Source organism: Actinia tenebrosa, unplaced genomic scaffold (genome assembly GCF_029948245.1).
Source record: "Actinia tenebrosa isolate PJP-AT-01 unplaced genomic scaffold, QUT_ActTen_1.0 PGA_scaffold3__52_contigs__length_22856419, whole genome shotgun sequence".
NCBI lineage: Eukaryota > Metazoa > Cnidaria > Anthozoa > Actiniaria > Actiniidae > Actinia > Actinia tenebrosa.
In genome coordinates, this window is record NW_028292580.1 from 19,099,385 (window position 1) to 19,111,760 (window position 12,376).

The window sequence follows — 12,376 nt, forward strand, 5'->3', positions numbered from 1 at the left end:
AGGAAAGGATACGGCCATTTCCATTTATTTAATGTTAATAAACAAAAACTAAATCATAGCTTGAAGAACCGGGTGATTCTAATAGTAATATCGAACAAATCTTGCTTTCCTTAACCAACAAGCATTTTTTTTTTCTTCTTTTGTTCATTTTCTTGTTTAATCAAGCCTGTTTGGGGCTTTTTACTATTGATTACAGCTACAAGATCTGTGTTGCTGTCAAACTGTACGTTTCTCCATAATGGCAAGAGTGGGGTAAACATAGAGAATTTTGCAGGCCATCTTCAAATGACCAACAGCAAAATGAACCAAAATGCCCTTGACGGTGTTAACATCAAAGGATTGATTGGAAAACTAGAGCTAAATGATCTTGATGTTGTGAATAATGGTCAACTTGGTCTGGTACTGGAAAAAGTCTCCGGTAAAATTGTTTTAGAGAGCTTTAACATAAGTCACAATAAGCAGGATGGAGTTAAGGTCTACCAAGGAACAGGATTCCTAATGATGAAAAAAGGAGCGATTAAAGAAAATAATGCTCAAGGTATTTATATCGGATCTCTAAGAGAAGTTCAGTTGAATTTGACAAGCTTGAAAATTTCTATGAACAAGGAAACAGGCCTAACTTTGGAGAAGACATCAAATGGATTAATAATGCTAACAGACGTCACAACAACTTTAAATTCCAAGTATGGTGCGTATTTTACACAATGTTCATCTCCGGTGGCCATTGAAAGAAGTTCCGCAAATGCGAATAGTGGCCATGGATTCTATTTTCAAAGGCAAGGTGGCTCTGTTAAGATTTCGGATTTCACTGCATCTCTAAACCAGGAAAGCGGACTTCGTGTTGATGATGGCATATCTCGCTTGTTTATCGATCATGGTATCCTAAAAAAAAATAACAAGCATGGGTTTTACTTGAACAATCACGGCGGAGAGATTTTATTGGTCAACGTAAGCCTCAACGACAACAAAGAAAGAGCAATAAATGTGTATGAGAATTCACAAGGAAACCGCATAACATTGTTTTCAGTTTATGGGTGCTATATTTCTGGAAGCAAAGTTGGTTTGAAGTTAATTATTTCTTGCGCCTATAAGTTTCTTAACGTAAGAAACGTCAGCATCCGGCTAGAAAGTAATACGTTTGCCAACAACACACTAGAAACATTTGGTTTCTATAAAGAACATACTTACTATTACTCAACAACGCCTAGACAAGTTTTTATCGATGCAGTAAACAACACTTTCATCCTCAATAAGAAGAGTGTTATCCACATTGATTGTCCTGGTATGTTTGCTCTACAAGGAACATTAGCCTCAAACGCATTTCTTGACAATTTGGGTAAGGTTGTAACTGTAAGGGAAGGAACCAACTGTGGCGATCGTCATAAATATCCAATAAGAGTACAGATTTCCTCAAACAGGTTTGAAAATAACACGGGCCAGTACATGGTCAACATTGATTTGCAGCCTTGGTATACCATTCGCTCCGCTGTCTTGCGACACAACTCCTTTGTGATGAACAAACAGACCAAACTGCCCTCGAGATTCTATAGCAGAATGACTAAAGACGCTGTAATTGTCTTGAAAGAAGGAACATTTCATATACTGCAAAATTCCTTTGAAAATCCCAACTTTAACTATCAAGTCGCAGCCGCTCTTGTTGCTCATGGAAGAGTCATAAATGCAAGCCACAATTGGTGGGGGACAAAAGACGAATGTAGGATAAAGGACTTGATATTTGATAAGGAAGATAGACTTGATCTTGTCAAAGCTGATTATTTTCCCTATTTGCTGAGCAACCATAGCTCAGATATTATTTCATCAAATACCACCAGGCCTTTGTGCTTTCTCAAAGACTCGCATTTGGGCGGTACACTAAACAGGCACTTAATATTATCCAACAAATCAGTCCCATATAAGGTGGTGAATGATTTAGTCATTCTTCCGAAGGGATCTCTCGTCATAGAATCTAACGTAACTCTGATATTTCCTCCAAGATCTGCGTTCGTTGTTCAAGGAAGCTTGAACATTTATGGCGAAGAAAGCGCAACTGTGAAGTTCACTCTAGACAAGGTTGTTGACTCAAGAATACGACTGAAGAATGGTTGGTACGGCAATCTTGAGATTAAAATCAACAGTACATGGATGACTCTATGTGTCAAGAGAAACTTTTATTTTCAACCAGAAATGGTCTGCAACCACTTCAATCTGGAGTATGAAAGTTATAACCGGTATTATCCAAGTGGAAAAGAACATGGCTTTATCAATAACTTAAATTGTGATCACAACATAGCCCTGGACATGAGTCCATGCAACTATGAAAACCTTAGATATACTCCACGTTGTGATGATTATGTCTTGTACCTTCGATGTAAGAGACCCTACTGGTCTGGTGTTCACCTTGCCATGACTAAAGCCAAAAATAGTATTAAGCACCTTGAGATCCACGAAGGGGGTCATAATTACAGAACAGACCTCAAAATAACCTCAGCAGCTTTAAGAGTGGATTTTGATGACCACGTCCTGAGAAATATAATGGTGAAGAATTCAGCATCTGTTGGTGTACAGGTTTTGTATTCAAATCCCTTCAAAAGCGTGCCAACTTTATCTAGTTCCTTGGTAGAGGGTACTGAGTCCAACGGTTTGCAGATCAGTTTTTCCCATACAGCTCTAGATCGTGTTAACATCATAGATGCTAAAGGCAACGGTCTTTATTCAAAAAGCTTGTGGAACGATCTTGACTTAGATGCTCAAAGAATGTCCGACCATAAATTTATTCACCACGTCTCTAATTGTAAAGAAAAGACGATATTCGTCAAAGAAGGCCACACAAAGTATTTAATCTTTTCGCCCATCGAAAATCCTGTAAGTTTGACCTGCGAACAAGAGATATATACGACGAACAGCTCAACTATTGGTGTGCAAATGGTCTACAAAAACCTCATGTCACATTCCTGGTATATAAAAGCATGTAGTGGTAACAAAGAATGGGAGCTGATAGATATGTTATGGGAAGACAGACCTGTTCTATATGCAAACAGCTCAAGGTTCTCTCTTCAATTTATAAAGTCATATGGTAGACGTAACATTCTTGTACACTTATTGGTTTTTACTCTAAATGGTGAGTAATAATAAGATTAACATTTTTCATGTCTCCTTTGGATCCACGCTTATTATACAAACTCCATGCATCATTGTCACAACCCATAAGACATATATAGCTTTTTCATGGTCTGTAGTTGCGTAATGTTAACGTATGATTACAAGTAATAACCTCGGGATTTCTACGAGTCTAAAATAATCCTGTGTTTCTAGAATGTTCCGCGCGAGACAGGAATCATGAAACCCTGTAATAATGAGCGTCAAACTACTAGCAATAAAAGTGGTCATTTGGTGCCTATCGCAGAACCAATATTCCCCATCTTTACATCATGCTTTAGATAAATCCTGGATTGCCAACTGATTCAACTATGATTTACAAAAGCATATGAATTTTATCCTTTATTTTGAAATAGTCTCGAGTCTGGTAAGAAAAACGACGGAAATTTCGATTATTTGTTTTATATTATTTGTCTGCATTAAAAAACCATAGATGATCACATATCTAGGTATCTACATACCTGTAACTGACACCTTGGATTTTATCTCTTTCCATAGCCACGAATACAATGATGTCTCAACATGGCAAGCTTTCAATGACAAATTCTACCATCAAGAAAACTTCCGAAAGTGCGATTTATATCTATGGCAATCAGCTGCAGTCTATCAACTTACAAAACTCAACAGTTCAAGATAGTCTCAAAAATGGGCTTGAAATGACCTTGTCAAGAACGAGTCTTTTGATCCAATCTTCTGTTATTGAACGTCACTCACAGTGTGTCTTCTTAGGTTATCAAAAGTACTTTATTGGTATCCGAGGCAACGTTCTCATCTCAAACAGCGTAATTTCTGAGTGTAGCGAAAACGGGATTTACATTTTGTCTCATGGAAGGAAAAATATAACTATTCACGATTCTTCATTATCCAATAACACTGGAATCGCGGTTCACATATATGGATCAATATCTGACACTTCCCTTTACATAAAGGGATGCAGATTTTACTGGAATCAACGCCAATGTATCAATGCGAACGGCAAAGAGGACAGTGGCTCTTCAATAGAATTTCTTGTGGTGAATAATTTCTTTACCAACAATGGCGGGCGCGTTATCAACATTGAGCATGCTACATCATTAACAAAATGGCTCATTGAGGGAAATGTCTTCTTTAACAACTCTGAACCTTCTGTATTTTCGATTGGAGTAGAATTCTCGGATGTGTCATATGCCGTTAAAAATAACAGCTTTATTTCCAATCGATGTACTAAAGACGCTGTCATAGACTTACGCTATAATGCTCGATTTGTGGATATCAATCAGAACACATTTGTGGGAAACTTGGGACCCTCGGTAATTGTGCAGACTGCTGTCAAATCACTTCCATTAATGATCGTGGGTAATACATTCAAACACAATGTTTGTCCTGGTTGCCCAATTTTAAAGTGCCTCCGAACAGAAAAGGAGACTATTATGATGGAGAACAACACTATGATCAATAATACTGGTCATACGATGATATCGATCCAAGCTGTTTATGACATTAACTCCAAAACAGCCTATCAAACACTGACTTTGGTAAACAACACGATTAAACATAACCATCCAAGTACAAGTTCAGCATTTTCTGAAGTCAAGTCATGTATTATTGAGTTGAATGGCATCTTGATTTTCAAAAATGTTCAATGGCGACGAAACAAACTTAGTAACTCACAATATGACTACGAATTGTGTCTTCATACCCTTGGCTTGTCTCAGCTGCCTCAATTAAACGCCAATGAAACATGGTGGGGAACGAACGAAGACATCTCAAGAAGAGTTCTCAGTTTTGATATTAACTATGAATACGGCATCGTCAACTATGGACACTTTCTTGCCTTAGAAAATAAGGTATTGAAAACAAAAGTGTATGACGCTGACTCTGCATTCGATGAGTTGTTTGAAAAGTCAATACTCAGGGGAAGGATACATAAATCTATAACCCTCCGACGCCAAAACAGCCCTTTCAAGGTTCTTGGAGATGTTACTGTGCTACCCGACACCGTGCTTACAATAGAACCTGGAGTAACTGTTCAGTTAGCACCATACGCGAGTATATTAGTGCTTGGAACACTCATTGCAAGAGGTGATAAAGAACACCACATCACCTTCAAGCACATTGATAATTCCAAGAATACTGAAGCACTTCCATTTGACATTCGGTTAATGGATGGGGATTTTCCTTGGCATGGTCGATTGGAAGTTTATCACAATACAAGTTGGAAACCGTTATGTACAGAGAAGTGGATAAGACAAAACGTCATTGTTGCCTGCCATCAGCTTGGTTATGATGGTCCAAATTTGGACATGAGCCCAATAAGATTCGGTAATACAGAAAACAATCTGACGTATCCTTTTGAGGTATTGTGTTCTGGAAATGAATCATCTATTGCAAAGTGCTCAAAGAATTCAACATGTCAAAACATCCGTCGCTGTCAAAGTGTCGTTGGATTAAGGTGCCATGGAAAAGAATGGGGATCTATTCGTTTTTCACGCCCTCCGATTGAAAAAATCAATGCAAGTAACAGTACATCAGTTCTTGAATACGTTGACATTATGTACGCTGGGAAAAGGAAAAGCTCAAATACCTCGGCTATTGAAATGATTCGAAGAGTTCCAATAATAAGACATATCAAAGTATTTAACTGTTCCTCTGGGGGTCTCACCATCGTGTTACCAGATAAAAACCACAAAATTGAGAAGAGTCAGTTCATAAATACTGGAGGAACAGGAGTAACAGTTATGGAAAACACGAAATCTATTGTCATTCAAGATTCTTACATATCTGAAAACAATAATGGTCTCCTTTTTATTCGTTGGGATGATCAATTAATCAGCTCGTTCGTCGGACAAGATGGAGTGTTTTTGTGTGATAATAAAATGCAAACGATAGATGTAAAAGAAAGCGAATTCCTTTATTTTGAAACGACACCAGCTAAAGGTTATACGAAAGATTATCCCACAATCGAATGTCAAAAAAGACTTCGAACTGAAAAAGGCATAGGAATAATTATTAGAGTTTTGAGCGTCAAGGGGACACAAACCCTACGTGTTCATGTTGGTCAAACTGACATAATAAACACTAAAACTTATCGTTGGAAGGGTTTCAACTTATACATCGATTTTGAGGACGTACAGTTGACCTGGAAAGGAACATTTTCCTCGCAAGTCGTACTTCTCGTTACTGCAATAGAACTGAAAGGTACGTATACTGACAGCTATTTCAAACAAAGTTGGCAAAGGTCAAAAAGTTTACTACTTAAGAAGTTGTCACCAATACCATAGTGCTGAAGTTTGTAGATGAGCGAAAGTGCAAAGCGCCTTCTATTCCTATAATCACTTTGACAAATTGCTTTATTTGAAAATGGACCACCACTGGATTGTGCCAGGAAATTGAATTTCACTCACTGAATTTTATTGAATTGTCCTCCTACCCCACCCCTTTTTCTCCTTAATGAGGTTCAGAAAATCCCATGGTCGTTTGTAAAGGGTTAAGTTAAAAAGAATATGCCATCCTTGCTATCATTATTTTAATCTTTTTCAGATATGCCATGTACTTTTATTCGTAATCGTATGTGTGGCTGGCAAAGTGTCTTAAACAAGAGGGTTCTGGGAATGACAGCGAATAACGTGTTTAAAAATGTTTATTATGCTGGAAGTGGTACGTATAATATATACATAATTGACAACAATTTACATTATTTTCTCTTGTTTAGCGAAACAAACCTTTTAAAACTTTTTTATGCATCGACAGGACATGCGATTGGTCTACAATATTCATATTGGTTGCTTGAACATTATTCTAATCTCGTAAGCCCATTAATCACCCCAAATGCCACAGCATGTCAACTGAATTTCGAGTACAGCTTCACTACTGTGCAGAGTTATTTATGGCTGGCAGTGATACGAGAGGAATACGAGAACGGAACACAAATTCATACTAAATTATGGTCATCTGATGAAGAAGAAACTCAGAAGAGATCATGGATGAAGACTTCAATTACAATTCCTTTAAGAAACAAGCCCTTCAGACTCGTTCTGTTCGCGCACACCAAAAAAAGTTCATGGTATAATAGTAATATTTACTTAAAGAATTTGAATGTTAAAAACTGCTCAGCTGGTAAGTTAACAAGTTCGTGTATGGCATTTTATATAATATATAAGTTTTCTGAAGTGCTAAATTTTAATGCAAGGCATTATGATACAACAGTTTTTGTATGTTACACTGAGGAAGAATGTAATCCCGAAACCAACCTGTAATAGTGAAAAGGACACGTTACATATACAAAAGATTCTGTTTAAATTAACATTAGTTATAGCCTGTTAGCTTCATGTCACCTTGTCTCTTTACAGCGTCTTCCATGCACACAATTTCAAAAAAAAATTTCCGAATATATATCATGGTCTCAAAATCATTTTGTAACTTAATACTTTTGAATGAGTTTCAGAAAATATCGATGTCAATGGAAATTTCTTTACGAAGAACCGAAATCATAATATTTTGCTGCAAAGTAACGTCCCGATTCAGCAATTCAACATAAAGATACACAGAAACAAGTTTACTGATGCCGTAGATGACGCCAGTACCACCGGTACCATCAGAATTAACACATATAACAATCCATTTTATATATTAAATAACTTTATATCAAATAACAACAATGGAGGCGTTTATGCAACTGTTGGAAACAGCCATGGCAATTTGGTCATAAAAAGCATGATTGAAAGAAATTATTTCGAAGGCAACAAAAAGGAAACAATATACATAGATGCTGGATACGGCGGAAAGGCCTTTAACATCGATATATTTGGTAACAATATTAATGGTAACAACGGTAAAGGCACAGGCCAAGCCATACACAGCAACATTAAGTTATCTCAGGTGGTTTGTACTCTGGAAGAAAACTTCGTTTACGATAATTATGGCAGGTACAACTTAGAAATCATGCTGAACAAGAGAACCATAGTGAATAGATTGATAAAAGTTCGAAACAACACCTTTTATCACAATCATGGGCTGATAAAAGACTATGGGTCTACGATGTATTGTAATGGTCCTGTGGTGATCTACAAGAATATCATCAAGAATCCTTCCAATCTTTATGAGCTTGTCACAGACCGAGCAAGTACTTTTCGATCGATAAATGCAACTAGCAATTGGTGGGGATTTGGATCACCAAACATTGTAGGGATGCGCATTCGTGATGTGTCAGACGATTACAAACTTCCAACAGTAAGCTACCATCCCTATATATCACTCAGGCCTCCAACTGCCGTACCTTGTAAGTACGATTAGTTATACAGCTATTTCAACAAAGGTTCGTCGAGCCAAAGGCGATAAGGTGATAGGCAGCGAAACTTGATAAGCAATAGGTCACTCAAAGATCCAAGAATAGAGAATGGAATGCCTTTCTGATGTTTCTTATATTTATCAGTATTCTTATTGCAAACAAGTTTATATATCTCATTTGGGTCCGACAAAAGTTTCTGGATTAAGTAAACCTTTAAGTCCAATACTATCGATAAGCTGTAAAAGTTTTTGATATTTATTTTCTTGCAGTATCATGCCCTGCAGCAGGATGGATTTTATTTGAAGAATCTTGTTTCTTATACCATGGAGGTCCCATGCCTTACTATGAGGCTGAAAAATATTGTTTGGTACGTTCCATCCATCCATCCATCCATCCATCCATCCATCCATCCATCCATCCATCCATTCATCCATCCATCCATCCATCCATCCATCCATCCAACCAACCATTCATTAATTCATTCCTTTTTGTTTTATACTGAATGCAAATTTTGATTGACACCATTTTTGTTAGCGCCATCTTTAAAATAATCTTACACGTCAAAACTTCTGATTTTATCGTAAATTCTTAATAGAAATATGGCAGCCATTTGCTTGGTTCTAGCGAAGAACTTGATATGAGTTTCATCAAGAGTGTTTTCGACAGATATCAGGAGCATACCTTTGGAATAGCATCTCGAGTGTGGATAGCTGGTTCACATGAGGTAAGATACACATTACATTCCTTATAATCTGGTCCACATTTGATTGATGAGTTTAGTCGTGGTAATGATGATATATTTTAATTATTTCAATGATAAGCTGGAAAAGAAGTAGGTAAAATAAAATAAAGCCTAGTAAATTCTTAGAGTTTTATTGATTCCTGAAACAACCTCTGGGCTGATCTAAATCAGGTCACGGCCAACTCACAGATCGAACCCTGAAACAACCTCCAGCTGAGTTGATCAAAGCCATGTCACTGCTAACTTACAGATCGAACACTGAAACAACCTCCGGGCTGATTAAATTCAGAGCATGGCAAACTCACAGATTGATTTAGAATTTAGTGTGCTAAGTTTTATGGTGGAAGAGGATCAGCAAACGAAAAACGTCGACATGGGAGAGTGGGAGGGGGTGAGTGAGTGAAACCCCATTCCGCAACGAAATGGAAATACATACATTTGCGTCGTTTTTTACAACTTATTCTTTTCATTTTGTGCAGATTTCTGGATGTTTCGTTTATAGTCAAGATGGGAACTTTAGTATCACGCCATGTGGAAGTCTACAGCCATTCGTTTGCTCCAAAACGCCACGTAAGTCCTTTCTTTTTTTTTTCTCTCTTTCTCTCTTTCTTTCTTTCTCTCTTTCTTTCTTTCTTTCTTTCTTTTCTTCCTTCCTTCCTTCCTTGCTCATCTCTTCCTTTCTTCCTTTCTTTCTTTTTTCCACTCTCTCTTTCTCTCTTTCCCTTTTTTCTTCCTAAAAAAATTAGGAACACAATTGTGACTCTTTGTCCGGTAAATCGTTTTAGTGATTCGTTGTCCAAACAACTGTTTCCATAATGGTAAATGCGTTGGAACGACGTGCTTCTGTAATAAGGGTTGGACTGGTCCCGACTGCTCAAAATTCCACTGTAACAATCTGCGTAACTGTTCTGGACATGGTACTTGCGTTGGACCCAACGTCTGTCGCTGTCTTCCTGGAATATCCGTACGTTTTAATTATCTTAAAGTGACAAAAGCTTGTTTTGTTTTAGCTCATTTAATAAATAACCGAACCGAGGCAAAGGAAAAAAACCTTTGTATGTATAAGTAATGCTCAGGAGAAGTTAAGGAAATCGACAATTATGAAATAACTGTTCTAAATCTCGCGTTCTGATTGGTTGGAAGCGCGTGCTTTATGAGAGCACACAGCACGCGCGCGCACTTTCACTTGCGTTGGAAAGTTCGAGATATCTGGGGTTCGAGATAAAGGGAGTCCAAAGAAGTTTTCATATTTTATATTTTATATAGAAATTTTATATTTTGGATATATTGGGTTGTTTTTTTTTTATTTTTTTTTATTTTTTATATCCTTTATTAACTTCTCATTGTAAATAGATATTTATCATTTCATATTTTATATTTATTGCATATATACATATATATATTATATTTCATATCACTTTAATTTAGGTTATTTCTTAATAGATTAGTGCACGTGCGCATTTTAAACGAGTATGTGAAATGCTCCTAGGCGTTATGTGGATAAATAAACTATTATTATTATTATTCATAAAGAAACTCCTTATTTCTTTAGAGGTTTAACGCTAGTTATTTCTGATGTTTGTGTTAATTTTACCTTTTCAGGGCAGGGCTTGTACATATTCGTACTGCACCCAGTTTGAAAACTGCAGATCTTGTATTTCCAGTAAAAACTGTGGTTGGTGTAACAACCTTGGTCAGTGTTTGCCAGGACAAGGTGGAAGATCTTACTTTGGAGCTTGTCAAGATTGGTTCTTTTACAATTGCTATACAATGGGAAGAATCAGCTTCTGTTCGCGCAGACAAATAACGGTAAATTGAAGCAAGCAAAGTTCATCATCGAAGACCTTGATATGTTTGCTTAGATTTAGAGATTATTTGTGTGACTGATGTAAGGATGCCTAAATTTCAATTGACACAAAACAACAATTTAGGCGTAAGGTCTTTCCCATTTCCGACCAAGTCGTTAAAACTTCTTTGTGGCTAAAATAACCATATGGCCGGTGATCCTTTTGTCAGCAAATTATTTAGTTGCTATAATTATGATGCTGCGTAGTACTTAAGGAATATAAGACACGTGCGCATGTCTATGTACTGTGACATAAACAACCTGGGAGCTGTAGAGTACTTTATATTTCTTTCATTTTCATGAAGCTGTTAGACTGCAATCGGCAACTTTGCAACCGCCGCTCAGATCTTGCAAGTAAGGAATCGTGTCAAAGGTGCAAAGATCACGAAAAGTGCTTCCAGACTAAGGTACGTATTTTGATGTTAGAAGACCTTTTATACTTCTGCGACCCAGAAATTAAACTCGAGATACACCACGTTTTTTTCAGCCTTAACAGGACTCTTACTATTACTGAAATATGTTAATACACAGCACCAATAGATAATTATTTCAGTTTTTTCAGTCAACTCTCGCCTTGCGGACACCCCTATATTACTGACACCTCGCCATTACGGGCAGAAGAAAAATCCCCAGCAAAAAAATGCCATTAGGTTCGGCTCATTATCTAAATTTCAACGTTTACCTAAGTTATCATGTATATATAACCTAAGGGAATTAAGAATAATGGCTATTTTTTCCTTTTTCAATAGGATGCAAAAGGTTGTAGAACTTGGAATGAGACCCGTTGCCCGAATGGACAGGTGAAAATCGATTACTCTGATCCAACGCGAGTAGATAATACTCAAATGAACGGCAATGCTAGGAGTATAAGTCCTGAAGAAGTAACAATGTACAGATGTGAAGCAAAAGAACCAGATGGCAGAGTCACAACAGTGTTTGCTTTTAACGCTAACTTGACTCTCAATCCTGGTAATGTTATTTCAAGTAATCAAGCTGGAGGAGTGTTCCATAAAGTTTCAAATGTCAAAGATTTTGGTAAGAAGAAACCCCTTGCTTGTGACGTCAAAGGAGCTCAATTTGCAGGACAAAACAAAGAGAATTGAAAATTGGAAACTTATTGTTATGTCCTCCAAATTGAACTGCATTCCGACGTGCTGTTAGGGGTCTATAGACCCTTTTCGAATTCATGCAAATTTACTATGTTTCTTGTTTACAGCGGACTATCTCACTTACGAAGGATTATCTTCACTTTAGTGTCAGAAAATTCACTAATACTTGAATTTTAAAGCAACTTCAACACTACAAAAACACTTTGAAATGTCACTTACCTTCACTGGTACACATGAATACTCTACACAAAATTGAG

At 37.1% G+C, this 12,376-nt stretch overlaps 1 protein-coding gene across 1 annotated transcript in view; it reads left to right on the forward strand.

The window, feature by feature from the left end:
- The window catches only part of LOC116293226 (uncharacterized), a 54,985-nt gene that overhangs the window by 5,405 nt on the left and 37,204 nt on the right, over nucleotides 1-12,376 (forward strand). The window contains exons 6-17 of the mRNA XM_089035455.1: nucleotides 197-3,118; nucleotides 3,655-6,333; nucleotides 6,676-6,792; nucleotides 6,886-7,251; nucleotides 7,580-8,413; nucleotides 8,692-8,789; nucleotides 9,018-9,146; nucleotides 9,644-9,734; nucleotides 9,950-10,128; nucleotides 10,767-10,973; nucleotides 11,316-11,417; nucleotides 11,760-12,045. Coding sequence (XP_088891581.1) covers nucleotides 197-3,118; nucleotides 3,655-6,333; nucleotides 6,676-6,792; nucleotides 6,886-7,251; nucleotides 7,580-8,413; nucleotides 8,692-8,789; nucleotides 9,018-9,146; nucleotides 9,644-9,734; nucleotides 9,950-10,128; nucleotides 10,767-10,973; nucleotides 11,316-11,417; nucleotides 11,760-12,045 — 8,010 coding nt within the window. The remainder of the gene's footprint in view (nucleotides 1-196; nucleotides 3,119-3,654; nucleotides 6,334-6,675; nucleotides 6,793-6,885; nucleotides 7,252-7,579; nucleotides 8,414-8,691; nucleotides 8,790-9,017; nucleotides 9,147-9,643; nucleotides 9,735-9,949; nucleotides 10,129-10,766; nucleotides 10,974-11,315; nucleotides 11,418-11,759; nucleotides 12,046-12,376) is intronic.